This window comes from Phoca vitulina, unplaced genomic scaffold (genome assembly GCF_004348235.1).
Source record: "Phoca vitulina isolate PV1807 unplaced genomic scaffold, GSC_HSeal_1.0 scaffold8, whole genome shotgun sequence".
Classification (NCBI taxonomy): domain Eukaryota; kingdom Metazoa; phylum Chordata; class Mammalia; order Carnivora; family Phocidae; genus Phoca; species Phoca vitulina.
Genome location: NW_022589711.1, coordinates 62155427 through 62178542, shown reverse-complemented (window position 1 = coordinate 62178542; position 23116 = coordinate 62155427). Strand labels below are relative to the sequence as shown.

The 23116-nt window shown below is 35.6% G+C and overlaps 2 protein-coding genes and 1 long non-coding RNA gene across 5 annotated transcripts in view; 1 reads left to right on the top strand and 2 right to left on the bottom strand.

Moving 5' to 3' along the window:
* Positions 1–2572, bottom strand: part of LOC116634036 — a 99323-nt gene extending 96751 nt beyond the window's left edge. Inside the window, exons 1-2 of the long non-coding RNA XR_004299834.1 lie at positions 2485–2572; positions 227–315 (exon numbers count right to left, since the gene is read on the bottom strand). This is a non-coding gene — a long non-coding RNA (uncharacterized LOC116634036). The remainder of the gene's footprint in view (positions 1–226; positions 316–2484) is intronic.
* Positions 2573–2623: 51 nt separating this feature from the next.
* On the top strand, positions 2624–13177 carry TTC14 (tetratricopeptide repeat domain 14). Of its 3 annotated transcripts, none has more exons than XM_032407132.1 (12): positions 2624–2936; positions 3392–3516; positions 3624–3823; positions 4751–4835; positions 5000–5129; positions 5408–5563; positions 6199–6270; positions 6680–6799; positions 6903–7025; positions 9652–9769; positions 10709–10818; positions 11633–13176. In XM_032407132.1, exons 1-12 carry the CDS (start codon positions 2776–2778, stop codon positions 12540–12542), a joined length of 2310 nt encoding a protein of 769 aa, XP_032263023.1. In that variant the 5' UTR covers positions 2624–2775; the 3' UTR covers positions 12543–13176. The 3 variants fall into 3 exon arrangements, with proteins under 3 accessions (XP_032263023.1, XP_032263024.1, XP_032263026.1); XM_032407135.1 differs by having other exon boundaries at positions 2846–2936; positions 3228–3516; positions 11633–13177; XM_032407133.1 differs by lacking the exon at positions 5408–5563 and having other exon boundaries at positions 11633–13177.
* Positions 13178–13188: 11 nt separating this feature from the next.
* The window catches only part of CCDC39 (coiled-coil domain containing 39), a 52013-nt gene continuing 42085 nt past the window's right edge, over positions 13189–23116 (bottom strand). The window contains exons 16-21 of the mRNA XM_032407131.1: positions 19851–20010; positions 19095–19201; positions 18243–18383; positions 17917–18096; positions 17696–17781; positions 13189–16320 (exon numbers count right to left, since the gene is read on the bottom strand). Coding sequence (XP_032263022.1) covers positions 16164–16320; positions 17696–17781; positions 17917–18096; positions 18243–18383; positions 19095–19201; positions 19851–20010 — 831 coding nt within the window. The 3' untranslated portion in view covers positions 13189–16163. The remainder of the gene's footprint in view (positions 16321–17695; positions 17782–17916; positions 18097–18242; positions 18384–19094; positions 19202–19850; positions 20011–23116) is intronic.

The following is a 23116-nucleotide window of genomic DNA, read 5'->3' as shown; positions in this document are numbered from 1 at the left end:
AACTAAAATATTCCTACTTACCTCAACTTCACACTTGCTGTCTCCAGAACGCATCTTTCTTTTTCACATTTCTACTTCTTTAATTATATTGCTCCCTCCTCCTGGAAGGCACATACTTGCCTCCTCCTCTCCTCTCTTACCCCCATCAACTCCCACTACCTCATCCCCCAGAAAAATAAGGGATCTAAGCAGACACCTAGTAGGTGTCCACGACAATAGTACTTACAATGTGCCCCATTTCTTCTTATGTCTGATCCTCTATTGGACTGTGCACCACTCAAGAATCAGTTGTTTTCATCTTTGTATCTCCAAGGCCTAGAGAGTATTTGTTAAAAGATGTTTATTGTGTTTATTTAAAAATGGAATTTGATATCACAATAAAAATAGGCCCAGGATCCAGACACCAAAGATCTGTCTTGAATGCCTTAACCGCTCTTCTTTCCCATAGTCACTTGATTATTCATACTGCTTAATCTGAAAATCTTATCAAAAAAGATTTTTAAAAGATTCTTTTAAAGGTCAAACCAGTAAACAAAAAAATTAGAGCAAGAAGTGAAAGAAAAGTGTTTTCTATGTCCACCTTGAGAAATCCTGAATATGGGACTAGTTTCTCCAAAATGAAATGCAAAACCAATCCCCCTCACTTCCTCTCCTCATTCCCTCCAATCCTGTCAACCATCCAGTACTCAGTCCCCTCCAAAGTCAAAGGATACTATCCCAGCAGAAAATTAATTCAAATCCATCTGTAACTGAAAAAGGCCTAACCATGCTGTGTGTGTGTTCTACTTCCATGCTGTGGAAGTAGAACTTGGAAAGTGAAGAATAAGGTTGCCTCTGGCACTTACCTACTGTGACTACCTCCATTTAAGGCCAGCACCAACCAAAGATAGGACCCAGACTGAGTTTTGATTATACCTTCCTGGAAGTTTTGTGGGGCTTTTTCCCCGTCATTACTATGTGTACAGCAAGTATTCGACAAATTCCACTCTTGAGGAACACTGCTTACCCTCTAAAAGCAGTTACTTTCTCCTGTTTCCATGGTCATACCACAGCAATTTTAGATATTCAAGACATGGGGTGGTTGGAGTTTACTCTGGTGTTAAAATTAGGAAAAATAATAGATCCCATAGTGATGAAGGCATGTTCTACTCAAGAATCGCTTCAACAAGTTGGCCTTCTCAGACTAAGTGCCACTGTCTGGCATCTGGTTCTCAGATACTGGGCTTCTCAGTCCCTCCAGAGATAATTAGATCTTTAATAACAGATCACCTCTAACTAAAATCACATGACTTACCGAATGTCTATATAGTTCATTTTGGTGGTTGGCTTTCAGTGACAGCACTCTCTTTCCTAATATCAGCCATTCTCTAGATCTGTAGCTTAACACAAATCAGTCTGTACCATTGAGTAAACTTTCCTTATGTGCTCATAGTGGCTTGAAATGTATTATCTTTTAAACTTGCATCCTTCTTTGTTGCATCTTCTCAAGTCTCAGTAAACTATTTGTCTGGATTTTTCAAAAACAGGGTAGAGGCATACACTGTATTCTGGACAGGGTCTTCTATCCAGGTGATGAGACAGCAAAAACACACAGCTGGAGAGGAGGCAGAATAACTGCTACCATTTATTTTTGTTCAAGAGGACTGTACTAAACCACACATATTTAAATGGCATGGATTTTAATATAGTGAAATAAAACAAAGTCATATTATCTCAAAATCAGAGGAAATTAGGCCTTCTGTATGATAAATATACTCTTTCCAGCAATTGTCTGTGAAGATCTATTAAGACCAAGGTTGGAACCCTAACTCTAAACTTTTACCAGGTGGGTGATATTGAGCAATTTATTGAGACTCTCGGGCCTGTTTCCTCAATCTCTAAAGTAAGAGTATAAAGAGTTAAAGCATTTAAGTTCTCAAGTCAATAACTAAGGGGGGAAAAAGGCCTAAATCACAATTACCTTTGTAAATCATTCGAATTACCCATACATACACTATATTGACTTTAATGTACACAACACTACACTGTAAATCTTATGGGCACTAAGTTTTTAGAAGCCACTTAAATAAGCTAAAGAAATAAAAAAGAAGGCATATATGCATATATCTAGACATTAAAGCCATTCTGGTTTTAAGCTAACTCTAAAAATCATTACAGTGAACGGAGTATGGATGGAGAACACAATTCCGGTGCTTAATGTTAGTATCCTTCCTTTCTTCTGGCCTTAGACTTCCAAGAAATCTCCCAGAGCAGTCATTTTTATGTGGTTATGTCTGAGACGTAGACAGTGACTTATCCAGCGAGTACTCTGAAGGAAGAACCTTTGTAACTCGTTTGGGGTTCTCGCCCTGGCACTGGCACTTACAAGCGCCTCAGTATATAGGTAGGTGAACTATTATTTGGCCTAGATTTGAGCACGGGCCATCTCAACGTAACAATAACATCACAGAAATTTTAAAATACAAACTTCTCACACATCACTACCTCGGAACGGTAAGCAGCCCTTAGCTCAGGAAATGCTTAGCCCAGCGCTTCCGGCTTCCGTAGTCTCGCTCCATTTCGCGAGACCGAGGCGGAGCTCCTCCGCGCAGCTCCTCCGCGCCGCCGCTTGGGGCGGTCCCGGAACACTTCCGGGAGACAACTGTGTGTCTGTGATGTGTGCTTCCGGCGGCTTTCAGGCCCGTTCCGCAGCCTCCGGGACCACCAGGATGAAGTAGTGGGTACGGAACGGGGGGCCAGCAGCCCACCTGTCGTTGGGTCCAGCAATCTCTAGCCATGGACCGGGACCTAATGCGGCAGTCACTGAACTACCATGGGCCGTCATTGCTCTCCCTGCTCCGGAGCGAACAGCAGGACAATCCGCACTTCCGGAGCCTGCTAGGGTCGGCGGCCGAGCCTGCCCGGGGCCCGCCGCCCCAGCAGCAGTTACAGGGCAGGTAATGGGACGGCGGTGCCGCTGCGAGACGGGGGAGGGGACGCAGGTCGGGGCCCCATTACCGCCGCCGGGTGGCTGAATCGGGAAGGAGCAGAGCCGCGGCAGCGAGCACGTGAGGATTGCGGCGCTGGTGGGAGGGCTGGTAGGAGGAGGGTCCGCGCTCCGGGTGTGAGCGAAAGCGGGGGATGTGGGCTGAACTTTTTCTTTGGTACTGCCTAGCCAAAATCCCTTAGGTTTCGTTATCTGGAGCTTCGGGAGTTACTTTTTAACTTTCCTCGCCCTCCACCTACAGGCTGGCGAATGAGGGAATCCCTGATTAAAACTTTTTCTCGGAGAATGTACGGCCGGGAGCTTAGGATGGACCCGATTGGGCGATGAAAACCATGAGCATAAGCTTGGACGTACTGAAAAGTTTTGCCCATAAACCAGTTTTCATAAATTTTGTTTCCTTTTAAGAAAAGAGAAGAGAGTTGACAACATTGAAATACAAAAATTCATTTCCAAAAAAGCAGATTTGCTTTTTGCACTTTCCTGGAAATCAGATGCACCTGCAACTTCTGAAGTCAATGAAGACAATGAAGGTGAGTTTTATTAAAATATTTTGATTGCGGTTTGGGGTATTTCACTGCACCTGAGATGAAGGAAAGTACAATGCTCTTGTTAGTAATTTTGCTAATTTTTTTTTTAGATGGTTATGCAATCATGCCACCTTTAGAACAGTTCATGGAGATACCTAGTATGGACCGGAGAGAGCTCTTTTTCCGAGATATTGAGCGTGGTGATATAGTGATTGGAAGAATTAGTTCCATTCGGGAATTTGGGTTTTTCATGGTGTTGATTTGTTTAGGCAGTGGCATCATAAGAGATATTTCTCACTTAGAAATCACAGTAAGTTACTTTTCAGTTATTTGATTGCTTCTATTTTTGGTAAGAGTCCTCTCAATGCAGGAATTATGTCTTTGCATCCAGTTGTGTTTGGGTGTACCCTGCTGACATAGTTTTGAGAAATAAATATTAATTGGAGAAAAAGTACGTCTTCTTTTTAAAAAATTACTAACGGTGATCTAGTTACTTAGTTTCCTCCTCTATTTCTCGTTTTTTGGGGGGTTTATTTGGTCCCTTTGGATTGCAGGGATAGAGTCCTTTAAATGCTCAGAGATACCAGTGGATTCGGTGAGATTGATTGGTATTCCAGGCTTATTTCTTCTAGCTGAACATGTTCTTACTTATTTAGTATTTGGAGTTAGATACCTGCGTGTGGATAATTTGGAAACAAATTTCTTATTTTTATATTTACAGTAGTTAAATGTAAATGATTTGTACACATTATAAGATACTTTGCCCAAGATGAATTGTCTTGAATTTGAAATAGTGTGTCAATTTAAAAGGTTTGATATTTGCTATCTGTCAAGGCAGATGATGGAGGAAGAAAAAGCAGGATAGATTGGATAACAGACAGAAACTTTGGAGAAACTTTGGAGAATTCGCATTTAGTTTTAATTGGAATTCTCATACTTTCTGGCTGTTTTTAACAAGCATAAAATATCCTCTTGTTTCATAACCCATACTTATATTTGATTCCTGAAACTAAATGCAAATAGTTTTTGAACTGAACAGAAAATTTGTTTTACTGTTTTTAGGCACAGGAGTTGCTTATAATTAAAATCCTTATTTAAATTTAGACTTTAGAGTGCTAGTTGTTTTTTTAACATTCTTGTCAACTGTTAGCTGATTATACTGAACAACTAGGATAAAAGATGATACTTCTTACCAAAGAACGGAATGTCTGACATTTTAAAATACTTCTCATTGCAGGCTCTTTGTCCGTTAAGAGATGTGCCTTCTCACAGTAATCACGGGGATCCTTTATCATATTACCAAACTGGTGACATTATTCGAGGTGATCAGTTTCATCATATTAATAAAAAAGTAACAGTTGTCAGATTTTTGTTCATATTAATTTTGAAAATCTGTCTAATGAGAGTAGTGTTTGGAAAGATTTATGTATTTTTATGTTAGTTTGCGTTTTCTTGTTAATCAGCTTAGTTTCCTTATTTTTTTAAGCTGGAATCAAAGATATTGACAGATACCATGAAAAGCTTGCAGTGTCTCTATATAGCTCATCTCTTCCACCACATCTATCTGGTATTAAATTAGGTGTAATTAGTTCTGAAGAGCTTCCTTTATACTACAGGTAATCTGTCTACATTACTTAAAGAAGTTAATTGCAAAACAGTTTCTTGATTTAAAAATAGCAAATTGTGTCTAACTTATGACAAAGTAGAAAATTCTCCTATTTCAAAGTACGCTCATTTTATTTTTATAACCCTTAAGTAAAAGAAACCAAAATAATATTACCACACCTTCATGTATAAAAATGAGTATTTCTTTAATAGAAATGGGACATGCTAATTAGGTTAGTCATTTTTTATATTTTTGTTGTGTGTGTTTTGTTGTTTTTTGTTTTTTAAGGAGAAGTGTTGAACTAAATAGCAATTCTTTGGAATCCTATGAAAATATCATGCAGAGTTCCTTGGGATTTGTTAATCCAGGAGTAGTTGAATTCCTTCTAGGAAAACTAGGAATAGATGAATCTAATCCACCATCTTTAATGAGAGGCCTACAAAGGTATAGTAAAATAGTTGTTATTAAGCGGTAAGGTAAATGGTGCTGAGCTCAAAAGCTATATAACTGAGACACAATTTGACTATTCTAAGCCTGGTGGCAGCAATATGCGAAAGAGTGAATGAACTAGGTGATCCCATTTCCTTCTGGAATGGAGTCTGTTGTGATTACGTGTGTTGAGAAAGATGCAGAAAGTTTATAAGAATTTTATGTTAAAAATACTGTTTAACAATAATAGTCATTTCTGAGAGCTTAAGAATATTATTTTGTAAGAGGGGGAAGCAAACTGTAAGGGCCTCTTAACAATTAAGAAAAACTGAGGGTTGATGGAGGGGAGGTTGGTGGGGGATGGGCTAAATGAGTGATGGGTATTAAGGAGGGCACTTGTTGTGTTGAGCACTGTGTATTATATGGAAGTTATGAAATCCCTCAATTCTACTCCTGAAACCAATATTCCACTATACGTTAACTAACTAGAATTCAAATAAAAATTCGAAAAAAAATACTCTTTTGTGGAAGGAATATAAATTTCTTGGCTAGGATTTAACTTTTTCAGTGTTGAATTTTTATCTGTCAGAATAAAATATTATTATCCAAAAAAAAAAGTATATAGTTTGATTTTTATTTTCTTTGAATAGCAAAAACTTCTCTGAAGATGATTTTGCTTCTGCATTAAGAAAGAAACAGTCTGCATCTTGGGCTTTAAAATGGTATGAAAACTTTGTGTCTTTCAGCAGTTGCATTATTTAGTCTAAAGGTTAGGATAAGGCAGGCATTTTTAAATCATTATTAAGACCAAATTTGTTTATAAATGAATTAAAATGATGCCTTTTTGACATTAGCTTTTTTATAGGTGTAAATGGTATTATGTTGTAAACTTAACAGATTTGTTTTAACCAACATTTTCCATGTTTTTCAAAAGGAATTAGTATATTGATATATCGATTTCATAAATATTTGTTATGAAATTATCCAAAGGCAGGATACTTCCTAGGTATATTGAGAGTATTGAAGACTAAATATTAAGCACATTAGATTTGTTTTAAAAATTTATCCATGTTAACATTATGTTTGGATATTCTGAGAAATATGTGTGATGCTTTGCAAATGTCTTTTTAGTGTGAAGATTGGAGTTGATTATTTTAAGGTTGGACGCCATGTAGATGCTATGAATGAATACAATAAGGCTTTGGAAATAGACAAACAAAATGTGGAAGCTTTGGTAGCTCGTGGAGCATTGTAAGTGAATCATGGCTTTTAAGGAATATTGATAAGGTAGATGTGTACAAGATTTATGAATAGCTCACAAGATAAATTCTTCTAATTTATTTCCTATCTCTAGATACGCAACAAAAGGAAGTCTGAACAAAGCAATAGAAGATTTTGAGCTTGCATTGGAAAACTGTCCAACTCATAGGAATGCAAGAAAATACCTCTGCCAGACACTTGTAGAAAGAGGAGGGCAGTAAGTATCAGATTTTGTTTAAAATTAAGTAGAGATCTAATGTTCAACCAACAACTATAAATAAAATCTTGAACTTAACATAAGGAAATAGCATCTTTAACTCACTTAATTCAAAACACCCTTAGTTTCAATTTTGAAAATGTTTTTTAAATATAGTCCTTTTTAAGTCTTTTTTTTTTTAGTTTTTTTTTTCTTTATTACTGAGGTTCTTTATGATTGGAGGTTGGAGGTATTTTAGTGTCTTAAGTTTATTGTTCTGAACATATATTAAGTATGTTTTCTTTTCCTGGACATACACAAGAAGTTTCTGCTTTAATAGGAATTTGATTTCTAATTCATTTCATCATATAATGCCAGAAATTTGAATTGAGAGTTGTACAGTTAATTGTGAATATTTTGCTGTTATGTTTGCTGTTTGCTCTGCTCTGTGCAATAAAATCCACAAATTCAGATTAAATGGAAGAGCAAATCATTAAGAACAAACCCTGCAACTTATATTACTGTCCTGATATGCTGGCATAATACCTGGCTTAGTTGTTGTATCATAAATATTTAATGACTAACAGGCTAGCCTAATTCATAAAATATTGTGAAAAAACATAATATTCCAATATAAATAATTTTAGTAACAGCCCGCTTTAATAATTAAAAAACAATTTATAACAATAGCATCCTTTTGCATCTAATTTTTTTAAATAGAATTATCATTTTTCTGTTTCATGAATTTGCCTAATTACTCTGATTTGTATGATCATTCCAGAATTCCAAATTAAGGAGTTTTGCAATATCTGTTTTTAACTCAAGAACTTCTGTTTAGGGGTGCCTAGGTGGCTCAGTCTTTAAGCGTCTGCCTTCGGCTCAGGTCATGATCCCAGGGTCCTGGGATGGAGCCGGGCTCCCTGCTCTGCGGGAAACCTGCTTCTTCTTCTCCCACTCCCCCTGCTTGTGTTCCCTCTCTCGCTGTGTCTCTGTCAAATAAATAAAATCTTTAAAAAAATGGGGCGCCTGGGTGGCTCAGTCGTTAAGCGTCTGCCTTCAGCTCAGGTCATGATCCCAGGGTCCTGGGATGGAGCCTGGCTTCGGGCTCCCTGCTCTGTGGGAAGCCTGCTTCTCCCTCTCGTACTCCCTCTGCTTGTGTTCCCTCTTTCGCTGTGTGTCTCTCTGTCAAATAAATAAAATCTTTTAAAAAAAAAAGAACTTCTGTTTAGACCCAAGTGACTGGAGCAACTTTTTACTTTCTCATTAGGTAAATAGTTAATAAAATATGGCTGTCTTATTACCCACAAATTGGTGTCTTCTAGCTGAGTGGATGGCAACATGATCTACATGTTTTCCAAGCCAGAAATGTTAATATTAATAGCCTTCAGCTGGTCCCCTTCTGCCCATATTCAGTCTGATACAAAAGTGATCCCATTGAAGCCACTGGGGTTTTGTGGGGTTGGGTTTTTTGGGGTTTTTTGGGGGGGGGGGTTAACTTTTTTTTTTTTTTTTTTTACTGTTTCGTACTTTCAAAAAACTGAAAATATTTTACAAATCCTTTTCTGCTCTGTATACAAACTTTCTAATTCTGATTTTTCATAGCATAGACATGAGTTTCATCTAATAATTCTTTGTACCAGCTAGTTGTGATATACATGTATGTGTTGGTATTTCCAACTTCCATCAGTGAATTTTCTGGGGAAATTTTTCTGCAGAAAGGAAAATTCTTCATAAACTACTAGGAAAAGCCAACCTATGTAATTCTGTGCTAAAGCTCAAGATTATAGTAAATTTATTTTTAAGAATTGTATTTGTTTGAGAGAGCACGCACTAACATGGGGGAGAGGCAGAGGGAGAGGGAGAAGCAGACTCCCCGCTGAGCAGGGAGCCCAACGTGAGACTCGATGTGGGACTCAATCCCAGGACCCCTGGGATCATGCCCTGAGCTGAAGGCAGATGCTTAACCGACTGAGCCACCCAGGTGCCCAAGATTATAATAAATTTAGAGAAAACCTTGGCTAATCATGTTTTCACGTATCGTACTAAAATCCCAATGCTGGACATCAATATGGCTTTAGTTACCAGTAATGAATTCCTACTTTTTTTTTAATTGAAATATAATTGACATATAACATTATATTAGATTCAGATGTACAACATAATGATTTGCCAGATGTATATATTGTAAAATAATTACCACATTTGGTTAACATCTATCATCACACATAGATACAATTTTTTTTTCTTGAGAGAACTTTTAAGATCTGTCTTAGCAATATTCAAATATGTAATATAGTATTACTGACTATAGTCACCATGCTGTACATTACATCCCCAGGACTTATTTATCTTTTAACGGGAAGATTGTAATTTTGACCTTCACCCATTTCGCCAGCGCCCTCCCAACCCCACACAACCACCAATCTGTTCTCTGTATCTATGAGTTTAGATTTTTTGTTTTGTTTTATGTGGTCTTTTTACCAAAGAAATAGTAGTAAAAAGCACATGATTTAGGTACTGCTCAATTTGAAAAATGTTACCAAACATGGTTTTTCTCTAATAAGTTCTCTCATATAAGCTTCTGACCTATATGCATATTTGAGAATTTTTGTTTTTATGAAAAGCTAAATCTCTGTTTCAAATTTAGGTTAGAAGAAGAAGAAAAGTTTTTAAATGCTGAAAGTTACTACAAGAAAGCTTTGGCTTTGGATGAGACTTTTAAAGATGCAGAGGATGCTTTGCAGAAGCTTCATAAATATATGCAGGTGATTCTTTATTTCCTCTTAGAAATTTAGTGATAGTTGAAATTGATGCCAAAACTTAACTTTCTTATAGGGAATACTATTCTAGATTACTTAGTCAAGGCATTATGAAAAGTGTCTTTTTAGATACAACTTTTCCAGATTGGGTTTGACATTACTTCATAGTGCCTTTTCTTTTTTGTTAGTACTCAAAAGTAAAAATAGTCCTATGAGAAAATTCCTACTGCCTACATGTGGTATGTGGTTTTGAGAACTGTCCTTACTAGTGAGCTTTCCTGATGGTTACAAATTCAGTGTTGTTGCTGTAATTGAGCTAATTATAAAAACCTCTTTGAGAAATAATTTTAAATTGCCTTTTCCTGTAATACTGATGATGATGTTTTCTCATGCATTTTCTTCTGAATTGGACCATTGCTGCTGTGTCTGTGACATCTGGTGCTGCTCATCCCCATCCTCAAACTGGAAAATGATTTCTTACGTAATCACGCGTCCAACTGGGTTGTGCTATTTTTTAAATGGTTTGTATTTGAACATGGTGATTCCTCCCCCAATTCACCTTAATGGAATTTATTTGAATTTTATTTATAAAATTTGTGTCCTGTCTAAATTTTTCAACTTTTTTAAAAATAATTTTTCATGTATTTTATTTTTTCCCTTTCTTGCACTCTGGGTCATGGGTACCAATGCAATGGCTTCCCCTTTTTTCATGGAATACCAACTGCAATATGGTCCTCAATGCTGTTCTGGCTATTCCAATGATTAATGCCAAACACTTGTATGATTAATTTTTTACATGTTAAAAATACTTAATGCTGGATATATGGTGATTTGTGTATACCCCATTTGGTTTCTGGTGGGTGGGGGGTGGTCTTTTGAAAACTGGGTTTTATATATTCTGCTGTTTTTAACGTGTGGTTTTTTCCGATATCTGGGTTCTAAAAGAAATCTTTGGAATTAAGAGAAAAACAAGCTGAAAAGGAAGAAAAGCAGAAAACAAAGAAAATAGAAACAAGTGCAGAAAAGTTGCGTAAGCTCTTAAAAGAGGAGAAAAGGTAAACTATAATATTCAGTATTTTTTAACTTAAAGCAACTACTGAGTTGAACCAAAGTGCCATATGGAGGTTAAAGTAAGTAAAAAAAAAAAAAAAAAAAAGTATTGAATCATAATCAGTGATACTTTGTAAGTATGTGTACCACACATTTTTCTGTAAAAGAAATTAAGTGGAATCTAAAGGTAGAGTTCTGCAAGAAAAAAGAAAAATCTTTATATAATAAATTGTTTTAATTATCTGTATTTTAGGGAGAAATGTTTTAGAACTAGAGCAGTGGTTCTCACCTGGGGGTGGCTTTGTCCCCCCAGGGACATTTTTGGTCATCGTAACTGGTGGGATGGTACTAACATCTAGTGGGTAGAGGTCAGGGGTGCTGCTAAACATCCTACAGTGATACCCCAACCCCCACTGTCACCCTTCCTAACCAACAAAGAATTATTCAGGTGAGAATGTCAATAGTGCTGAGGTAGAGAAACTATGTATTAGAGGTAGCCAGATACAAAACTTCATTTCTTTCCTTTATGTATTCAGATAGACTTAAATTTTTTAGACAGTATTGGAAATGTGACTGTGTCTTCAGAAATAATGGATTTGCTTTCAATGACAATTGTCTACACAGTGTTTTTTCCCCAAAAGTCATGCCTGGTAGTAAAATTGGATATTGTAGTAACTGATGTTATTATAGTAATTGCTCATCTAAAGCCACAGCTTTTATGAAACCTTTAAAGAGAACAAAGTAGGACTAGAATCTTTATGGATAATCAAGAAACATTTTTGTACTTAACATATTTGATGGGTTAACGATATTTTTTAGGCTAAAGAAGAAGAGAAGAAAATCAACTCCTTCCTCTTCAAGTGTTTCTTCTGCTGATGAATCTGATTCTTCATCATCATCCTCTTCCTCTTCCAGTCACAAAAGGCATAAGAAACATAAGAGGAACCGTTCAGAGTCTTCTCGAAGTTCCAAAAAGCATTTAGCTAAGGCCTCCTCAAGTCAGATAGATCAGAATAGGAAAGATGAGTACTTCCCAGTTCCAACCAATACTTCAGCATCTTTTCTTAACCAAAAACAAGAAGTGGAAAAACTACTGGAAAAGCAGGACAGGTTACCATATCAAAAGAAACAGGTAAAAGAGAAAGATAGATGCCCTCTCTCTTCATCTTCAGTTGAAATTCCGGATGATTTTGGAGGTAGGTCTGAAGATCCAAGAGATTTTTATACTCAGGCAAGTAGTAGCAAAACAGAAAAACCATATAAATCAGAAAAACATTTTTCCAGTAGAAGAGATTCCTCAGATTCCTCTTACAGGAATTCAGAGGACAAAGTGAAAACTTACAGTTATAGAAGATTTGAAAAAGATACTGAGGGAAGAAAAGAGCACTATAGAAGGTGGGAGCCAGGTTCCATGAGGCATTCCACTTCACCAGCAAGCTCAGACTACTCATGTAAGTCAGTTGAAAAATATAAAAAATACACTTATTCAGGATCACGTGATTTTAGTAGACATGAGCAAAGATATCCATTAAATAAAAATCAAGGAGAATATGAGATAGAGGATAATTATGAAGAGGATATTAAAACAGAGGTTCCAGAAGCAGATGGCCTGAATAGCAAAGAGCAGTCAGAAAGTGGAGTTAAAAAAAATTTACCTCAGAATTTACTCAATATATTTAATCAGATAGCTGCATTTGAGAAAGAAAAAGGAAATAAGCCAAAAAAATAATATGCCAGGGGATTCAGCACCGTTACACAAAAGGCTGTTAATGAAAGTTTTGGGTCTTCTAGTCCAGAAGAATCGCTACTCCTAAAGCTATTTTATTTGTAGAGATTGCAGAAAGCAGATCCTTTTTAGCTATTCTCAAAGTAGATTTGTTTCAGTTGTAGGTCTCCTCACAGCTTGATTTATTAGGCTTTTCATGTGTATGTTTCTGTATAGTATTTCTTACTGTGATGATTTAAACTTCACCTAAAGATAATTCTCAAAAGTATTGCTTCCTCATGGTATTATAGTGTATGAGAATTCCTTGGGTCCACCTTATCCTGCTGCTTGAGAGAAAATTAAATTTGTTCATTGAACACTTGGATTGTTTTCTTCAAAAATTATTTCATTGTCTTTCCTGTTAAATTCTGTCTTTTCCCTCAGCTTTTGAAAGAGATACACAGTATTTGATTGTTCCTTAAGTACCGTTTTATATTGATCTAAATATCACATTTTTTGTATAACTTCTAAGATTATATACAGATGATCTGTCTTGCCTAATTGACCTCTAAAGTTTGATTTAATTAAAAATGGTTTGTGTGCCAGCTTAACAAGTACCTTAGGAATAAAGCCATGAAAGTTGAAAATAGGGGCCCATTTTGCTTCTTTCTTTTTTTTTTTTTAAACCTTATTGTTAGCAGTATAGCCCTAAGAAATTTCTTAACCTTAAATATTGGCAAGACCCTTAGAGACTACATACCAGGCAAGAATAGGTCAGAATAAAAAGAATCCTTTTAGCAAAAACAGCAGTGGCAAGAGAAACACACTCTAAATCTGGTTTTCCCCTAAGGGAAAGAAAATTGGGAAACTGTCCCAGTATTGCATATGTCCAGTTGGGAAGGCACTGGGCATGTTTTAATTCGCCTAGAGCTGGCCTGCATTTCCTCTTAATACCTCTCTCCTGACACTTCCCTTAATGCCTCCTTTCTTAGGGTCTGAATAAATGACAAGGCCACCAAAGCCTGGTTTTACTCAATAAATTCCAGCAACTAGAGCTGAAGAAGTGACTTAGATCATAAAAATCCTTCCAAATTTGAAAACAGATTTGGAGATAGAGATGGTAGTCATGGTTGTTGATTTATAACGGTCTTTAGAATCTTTCCAATTTCAGATTCTAGACACTGTTAAGGGACAACAGGCCTTTAATGCTACATCTCTCTAAATCATTCTAACTGGGTATGTCCTGTTCGTGGCCTTCAGACTTTAGCATTGGGAGCCTAGTGAAAAAGCTAAAGTTTATTTTACAGTGAAACAGAGAAAGAAACTGGTCAAAAACCATGGCTAATAGCAGTAGAAAGGTCACTCAGGTCATTCATCTTTGTACCAAGAAACTCATCTTAAAAGAGTCCCTGGTTCTTTCTGTGTATTAATAGCTCCTGTATCATCCCTACGTAGTCCTACATAGTGGTTTTTGTAAAGAGTGAAAAGTATCTCGACATAGTCTTTGATCTTTAGGAATTGCCAGTACATCTTCAGTATTTTATGTACACCATTTACTAAAAAATCTCTGAGCATCACTATCAACCAGCACTATAATTTTCCAAGGTGTCTTTGTGGCTTAATGTTACATTCAGGTACAAGAAAATTAGGATAGTACCTTATATAGGCTTGCCTGAATTTATGAATTCCATCTTCCCCAGAGTTTCTTTCCTGGGACATATTAAACTTAAACAGAGTCTACAAGCCAGTTTCTAAGGATGTGTGCAGGAAACCCGTCACAGCAAAAGAATATTGGGGACTGGCTTACCAAGAATTGTTAGTAATTATCTTTAGCAGTTTTTTTCCTTATCATTATGTCTATACTTTGTACACACCCAGACTGTGTCTTGACTTCCATAAATAACTTTCTAACACAATAAGTGGATGTTTAAGATAGTTCTACAATTTGGAGATAATGGGTTTGTGATCCCTGTGTCACCATATAGCATTATTATACACGTAGTGTTGGAACTGTTTATTTAATAGAGTTAAATACAGATTTGTATCCTGGCCTAGAACCTAACCATTCCACAAATATTGTGCGAGCCTTTGGGTGGTGACTCAATAATAGGTAGAAGCTATTGTGCAGTTCCTAAGTCTCCTTTTATATATTTGATTATTTCAGTAAACTTGTGTAAGTAACTCTTATATTTATTTCAGTAAACTTGTGGTGTAAGTAACTCTTACTGTCTCAGTATTACAAATAAGGAAAAAAGCATAGAGAAGCAACTTTCCTAAGGACATAGAGCCAGTAAGACAATCCCTGCCTCTGTAGAACAATGTTTAATATTGAATTGCAAGTTCCAAGTAATTTACAAAGTAATGCAGGGAAGAGAATAAGACCTTCAGTGAACACACAAAGTGAGCATAAAATTAATCAGTTTTTAGATCTTCTAAATCTCATGCATTTAGAACCTTGTTTTACAAAAAAATTACTCACTGGACTTGGCTATACCATTTGCTGGCTATTTCTAAAAACAATAATAAAATATTTAAATAATCAGGAAAAACAGGTTTACTGCCACTACTACCTTTCAGAAGGAACTATAAATGACACTTCTAAACAATGACAACAGTTGTGACAAATTCAAGGTTTGAAGGAGAAATAAGTATATAGTTTCTAAGTATATAGCTAAGTATTTAAAAGCCAGTTTTATAACATAATCATACTCCACACTCTTACAAGAGTTGAAAATATTGGGCTCATGTTCTACAATAAGGTATTAAATGGAATAACATTCTAAATCTGGTGGTCTACTTCCACTGTGAATTTATGGGATTCCTATTGCAAATCAAATCACACCTAGCTCTTTTGTCTACTACATCAAGAAGGTCTTGGGGGAAGAAAAGTCTTGAAAGTACATTCTTATTCTTGAAAACAAAATGTTTAATGTGTTCGACTTCTTTCAAGATCAGAGTTGAGTAATTCCTAGAAAGTTCAGCTGCATTCTTATTGATATGCAGTGCTCTTTCCTATTAATTTTTTGGGGGGGGAGGGAATAAATGCTATTTTGTGGTTAAAAATTTTAGAATCATACCAAAAGAAGAAACTAATAGACTTCTCCCCCAGAAGTCCAAGAAACATGTTTCTTTGACTAAAGCAAACCTAATTTTAGGATTTTCTAGGGTAAATGAGAATTTTAGTATTATAAACTATTCAAAGGACAGTGAATCTTCGGAAATTTCCTGAATGTGTTAAATTAGAATTGAAGTAGTTTCATGGCTAGCGTGAAATACTGAAGCAAACTGTTTTCTAATTTAACAAACATCAAAATAACAGTGAAAAGCATCATTTTCTCTATACTTATAAAACATGTAGCCTTGTTAAAGAATCTGCTATTACTGATTTCCTTCTCTGTAAAGAAAACAGTATGGCAAAAGCTAAGAAAATTAAGCATTTCTTTGGCTTATCTGAACCTAAATTGCTTGACTTTTTAACTCAGTTTTCACATTTTCCACAGGGTAAACTTTCGTCTAGTTATGGCATATTTCTAACACGATTTCAGTGGGCCTCTCTCATATCACCACACAGCACCCAAAAGCATAGGGTGGAATTCACTATCTTAAAAGTAAGATTTTTGTTTTACACAAAAGAAATTAAAATGTTTATTTGCGGCCCTTTTTGTTTTTACCATTACTGGAGCTACTGGTCGCACTTGGTGGCCTAGAAATATTGCCAGTCCCTGAAGAGGAGGCTGGGAAGTTCAGCTCTAATACTTTAATTGAAGTCTGAGAGGCAGTACTTGTGGAACTTCTGGATGACCTACGAAAAGAAAAACAGCACTATTTTAAATTGAATTCAAAATCTTTATTAGTAAAGACCCCCTCGCTAATGGCAAAAGATACCATAATCCCACAAGGAATTAAAGAGATCAAAAAGTATATACTAGTAACACTACTAAATTTTAAAAGCATAACCATTCATGTCAAAAAATGCATTCAAAGAAAAATGGTAATGAACATAGAGTTTCAAACTAGTTCAACAAATATGTTTCTATATGAGAAAAATATTTTCAACTATAATCAATTTAGAAGGGGAATCATTAAACATTAAAAAGGTTTTGTTTTCATTAAACATAAAGTGCCATGGTAATTTGGGTGCTGGCAAGAGTGACTACAATAATAGGTTATGTAACCTAAGCTAAAGAAGAAAATGAGGCCTATTGACAGGATAAAGTGGTGGGGTCATTTGAAAAGCATAACTAGCTATACAATTCTGAAATGCTAAGACTTAAAATATGGAAATACGGCGATGTTGTATCAGGTGACTCCTTACCATGTTTATGTAGAAACAGTTTTCTACTTAAACACTATCTTTTAGGATGTCCCTTTTATTTTCTGAAAGCTCTCTGTGGACAAGTGAAAAATAAATGGCTATTGAACATAGGAGATTGGGAATTTTAAAATTAAGATCATTAATAATTTTTATTTTGTCAGCAAAGCACAAGACTGTTGATTAAACATCAATCTACCTGATAGAATTCCAGATAAAACTGAAGTGCAGAAGTAAAGAATAATTTCCTTTTTAGCAAAATAAAGCAGCAAAAACGAAATAAAATTCTGACTACTTAAAACTTCATAATGTGGTTTTAATCATAAATATCATATGTCTGTACATCTAAGTTGCCTTTTTATGGTTTAAAAAACTCTCCCCAGAGGCGCCTGGGTGGCTCAGTCAGTTAAGCAGCTGCCTTCCGCTCAGGTCATGATCCTGGAGTCCCGGGATTGAGCCCCGCATCGGGCTCCCTGCTCAGTGGGGAGTCTGCTTGTGCCTCTCCCTCTGCTCCTCACCCCGCTCATACTCCCTCTCTCTCTCTCTCAAATAAATAAAATCTTTAAAAAAAAAAAAAAAATCTCCCCATACTCAGGGTTAACCATGCAAGACATAACCTCCAAAATTTCACCCTGCTTTATCCTACTGAAAGCTGGAAGTCACAAAACACTCATGTCCTCGTAGAAACTGACATCAGACAGATCAGAGGGAAAGAGTCTTGCTCTGCTGGCTGTTACCTGCATACATGATACTAACATAGAAAGGTGGGTAAGGAGGATAAGGAGAGCACTGGCAGATCCAGTGGCTGTAGCGGTATTTGCATAGAATAGAGAGTTAATGAGATGATTTTTAACCTTCCACGTACCTTGTTGATAACAGTGAAGTCTGTGAAGCAGATCTAGAACTCTGGCGACTGCCTTTTGTACCAGCTGTAGGTAGTTCTAAACCATTCTGGAAGAATATTCAATAACGATCATTAGTACCACTGCATTTTAGAATATTTTGAATTAGACTTTATGATAAAGGCCATAAATTTATTTCATTAAGTGTTTAAAAAATATTTTAGCTAGAAGGTACTGTTATTACCTGTTGAAAGTATGTTTGAAGGATAATACGGATCTCAGCATTTTCTTCTGTGACATCAACTAGCATTTCATCAATGATCTTGTGGAAATGTTTCACTTCACGAAGTTTGATATCTTTTTCTTCTAGTGTTTCATCTTTTGTGTCTTTCAAAAGTCGGATTTCCTTGGTGAGTTTTGCACACTGTTGTTGGTCAATAGTAGTCAGTTATTATTTAAAACTATTTCCCAGAACTTAGTATTTTTTTATGGATGGAGGATTTGGAGTTACCATTTGGAATTCCAAAATATATAAATATGACAGGTCAGTTTTTAAAAAGACAGCAGTACCTGTTTAATTACTCTCTCTAATTTTGGCTTCTGCTCCTCAGTTTCTCTATTTAGTTGAGATGAATAAGCCTGCTTCTCTGATAATTTTTCTTTGACATTATTTGTTAAATGTTCTATAACTTCTAAAGTATTTTCCATGCTCTGCAGAAAATAAAGCGTTAACATACTGGTTAGAATCAAAAACTTAAAACTTGCCATTTTTTCAAGTATTTAATTCATTTATTTTTGTATACAACATACATTATATTGGTAGATAACAAGTATAATGGTTCCTGGATTAAGTTTTGTATATAATTCCACTGGAAAGTATTTTTATGGTACTTGGGGGAAAAATAAGTCAAACAGTGGCTATTAAAAGCATGCGATTTTCAAAGATTCAAAATTCATACCACTGGTTCCTTCAAACATTAGCAAAAAAAAAAAAAATCTAAATTTTTATATAGAGCTTGCTTACCAAGCACATTGTTTTCTCTTTCAGTGATGTGGTTTAGTAACTACTTTCTACTAGATTATTTTTATCTTTCAAATTTTAAGGAGCAAGGTGATCTTTAAAGAATTAAATGAAATAAAAGTTCATTAAATAAAAGTTAGTGGATAGATGTAATTAGCTGGCTATGATTCATCACCTAATTAACAAGTCATTATCAGCAGTCCATCCTGTGTTTAGTACTATGATTTTAACTAATTTATTTAATACTTTGGTCACTTTTTTTTTTCTCATTTTAATTAAATGAGACTTTTACTATCTACTTTAAAAAATTATCTTCTTTGTACAAGATAAGACAGTAGACATAATAATAAATGATAGTTAACTTTTACTAAGGGCTTATTGCTAAAGCCTGTAGAATTTACCTGGATATCTTCCTGTAGTTCCCTGATTTGTCTTTGTTTGTATCTGTATTTTTCATCAATAGCTCTTTTTTGTTCTTCTAGTTGGATTTTTTGTTCATACTCATCACCTAAAATTAGAGAATTCTTAGTTTAAATTTTTAACATGTTATGTAGAAAGCAAGCTTCAAGTCTTACATATATTAAACTTCTAACATTTTTTGTTACAGAAGGTTAAATTCCTTGTATCTGCTTGTTGAAAAACAGTATGAGCATGTAATGTGGTAGCCATTCTTGTTTTGTCAACATAGAGCAACCAATGTGCTGCTATTTTCTTCACATTTGAAATTAATTCCCAGAGAAGTGATATGCAATACTGCTAGAACTAATAATGGAAATAACAACTTAGTCCTTATTTTAAAGGGGGTGGGGAGATGATTTTCTGACTCAGTCAAACATGGTACATTTTTGTTTTCCATGTCTCACAATGTTCCTCTTTAAAAATAAGTAACTACAGGGGCGCCTGGGTGGCTCAGTCGGTTAAGCGTCTGCCTTCGGCTCAGGTCATGGTCCCAGGGTCCTGGGATCGAGCCCCGCATCGGGCTTCCTGCTCAGCGGGAAGCCTGCTTCTCCCTCTCCCACTCCCCCTGCTGGTGTTCCCTCTCTCGCTGTGTCTCTCTCTGTCAAATAAATAAATAAAATCTTTAAAAAAAAAAATAATAAGTAACTACAGCTTTAATTGCATATATTCATAAAAAAATTTTAATAACTCCTACATACTGGATGGAGTCACTTTTTTAAAAGATTGTTTGTAATTGTTGTTGCAACTTCTCAGCACTTGCAAGGTGTTTTCTAGAGCATAGATTTCTTTTTCAGCTTTGTTGATCTTAGCATCCAAACTGTCACCTTCCCTTTGAAGTTCTTCTTTTTCTTGAGCAGCCTATGAAATACAGAATAGAAGTGACTGCACATATGGTTAGCGCTGTGAATTATGTAAGACTGATGAATCGCAGACCTGTACCTCTGAAACAAATATTACATTATATGTTAAAAAAAAAAAAAAAAGATAGTAGGAAGGGAAAAATGAAGGGAGAAAATCGGAGGGGGAGACGAACCATGAGAGACTATAGACTCAGAAACAAACTGAGGGTTCTAGAGGGGAGGGGGGTCGGGGGATGGGTTAGCCTGGTGATCGGTATTAAAGAGGGCACATACTGCATGGAGCACTGGGTGTTATACGCAAACAATGAATCATGGAACACTACGTCAAAAACTAATGATGTAATGTATGGTGATTAACATAACATAATAAAAATTTTTTAAAAAACAAATTTAACTAATTAAAAAAAAAAAAGTGACTGCACAAAAGTATCAGGAGAAAATGTCTGTTTCCAGGGCAGGAAATAGTTTACTCACAACAATACCAATTTACCTTGGGGCCTACATGCAGCATTAAGCATTTATTTCTTGCACTTGATTTAGAATAGAAGACTAAAGCCCCAAGACCTTCAAAATATAGTACATAGGATACAAACTGATGGAAGTGTAGTAACTAACCAAAGCTTACATTAAAACTTTCCAATAAAAATTACCAGAAAGCTAAGCAGGTCTAAACTTTACTGGAAAGAGATAGGGTTAAATAGAAGGCGGCTTCAAACTAGATCTATTCCATAAGGAGAATACATGTTTCTGGCCTGAAAGAGACTTAGGAACACTTTCTCATTTTAAGTCTTAGGAATAAAGGAGGTAAGCAATGTAAACCTAGGAAAGTAAATGCATATTATTTCCAACCCAGTTATATTGTTATTAGAACTAGGATTTCAACGTTTTTGAACAGTTAAGTAATATTAAAATTAGAATACTCACTTGAGTAGCATATACTAAAATCAGAACAAATAGAAAAAACTAGTTTGGCGCCTGCACAAGAATAACATGCAAATTTGTGAAGCACTCTGTATTTTTAAAAGGAGAAACACTGCATGATTCCACTTAAATGAGATGCCTGTAATAGTCAAATTCACAGATGGAAGATAGCATGGTGGTTGCCCAGGGCTGAGGAGAGGGAAAAATGAGGACTCAGTGTTTAACAGGTAGAGAGTTTCAGTTTTGGAAGATGAAAAAGTTCTGGAGATGGATGTTGGTGTTGGTTGCACAACAGTGGGGATGTACTTAATACCACAGAACTGTACACTTAAAAATTGTTAAAATGGCCAATTTTATGTATATTTTGCCATGTTTAAAAAATTTTTTTTAATTAGAGAAAGATAAATGTGGCTGGAAAAAAATGCAGTCTATAAATTGCTGAAAACCAAAAAGTCTCAGTAGTAGGCATACTCAGTGACTTTTTCCAGCTTAACTCTGTCACTGGGCTAGGCTCTCTAGAGTTGTATCCAAAAAGTTCCAAAGAACTTCTCCAATTAAATGTTGACAGGGATAACATGAATACATATTTAAAAGTGCCAAAACCCATTTTTAATCAAAATCAAATAATTTAATTTGTTAATTTATTCAATCCCTAGGTGTGGCAGGTATTTAAACCAAAATGTGGCCATTTGAAGTTTTATTGGTAATTCTTTATCTCTTAACATTTTCACTGGTATTTATTATGCTTCAAAATATGTTAACACATATTTTTATAGTAAATAGTACATAATAAAAAAAATACAGTTAACAAAAAAAAAATTTCTTAGATAAATTATAATCTAATTCCAGTTTAGTTGAGTCTAGAATTGGCAACCTTTTCATTCAAAAAATACTATAGTGGAAGAGACCTAGAATGAATCAAAACAGCTAGATTTTAATTGTGGATTTCCTACGAATGAGGTAACATCAAATAATTCATTTTCCTTCTCCAAGTTCAGTTTATTTGTTAAACAAAGGGGCTGACTTTGTACATTTATATATATTTCTTGATCTAATTCCATATGTACCTTAAACTAAAAACTTTTATGACCCTATGGTTCTAAATCAGACATTATAGAATGTATACCTTTTATCCTAGATTAGAAAGCTTATATTAGAAACAAATTTTTATTTATACCTTTCTGTCAACATTTAAAGCATTTTCTAGTAATTTCATTTTCTAACAGTTTCACTAAATTGTGGTCAGAACTGGACTGTAACCTTATAAAGACCACGTAAGACACATTGAGTCTAGCTACAAATAAAAAGTTTCGTTTTTACACATCTGGCACATGTGAAGTGTTAAGAGTAAAACATTTAAATATGCTGCATAATGAAAAATGGAATAATGTGGCAAGCTGCGGACCCTAGAAAGGATGGAAAGTGAAGAGTGGCATTAGGAAATTGGGAAGGTAACTGATCGCCTTGATTCATCTTACATATCCCTTATGCTGACATTTATCCAGCAACTTCACTGTGAACAGAACACACACTCTTTTTCTCATAAAATTTGCCTGTTTTCCTGAGAAGTGGATACATCATCATCATCGTCATCATCATCATCACAGCAATAACAATAATGACAGCAATTTACTGAGGGCTGATTTTGTACATTTACTGAGGGCTCATTTTGTTCCAGACACTGTTTAAGGGTTTTATATACATTTCTTTTTTGGGGGGGGTATTGTTTTATTTGGGAAAAGTGCTTCTTACAAAAGGGCAGCTACAAAATACAGAGACCTCTTCAACAATTACTTGTTTTTTCTTAGAGTGAAAGAATGGGTGGGGTCCAAGGAATGAATCAAAGCAGTAGATGGACAAATGAGGAGCATCTCCAAGTTACTTTAGGAACTAGAGCAACAAAACTCAAAGCTAAAGTTTCCAATCTTCTTCTAACAACTTAACTTTAGCTCGTCTCGTGGATTACCACCCCTGCCCCCCTTTTAGTGGAAAAGCATGACTTACTCCTGCCAACCAATGACCCCACTACAAGAAACACCTTGAACTAAGTTCTGAATCACATCTGTCTACCTGCAAAGCTCAGGGATGGAATGAGGCAAATACCCACAAAAACAAACACAAAAACCTGACAACAAAACCTCAAACGAGGACAAACATTTGTCCAAAAGTGCCTGGGCTGGAGA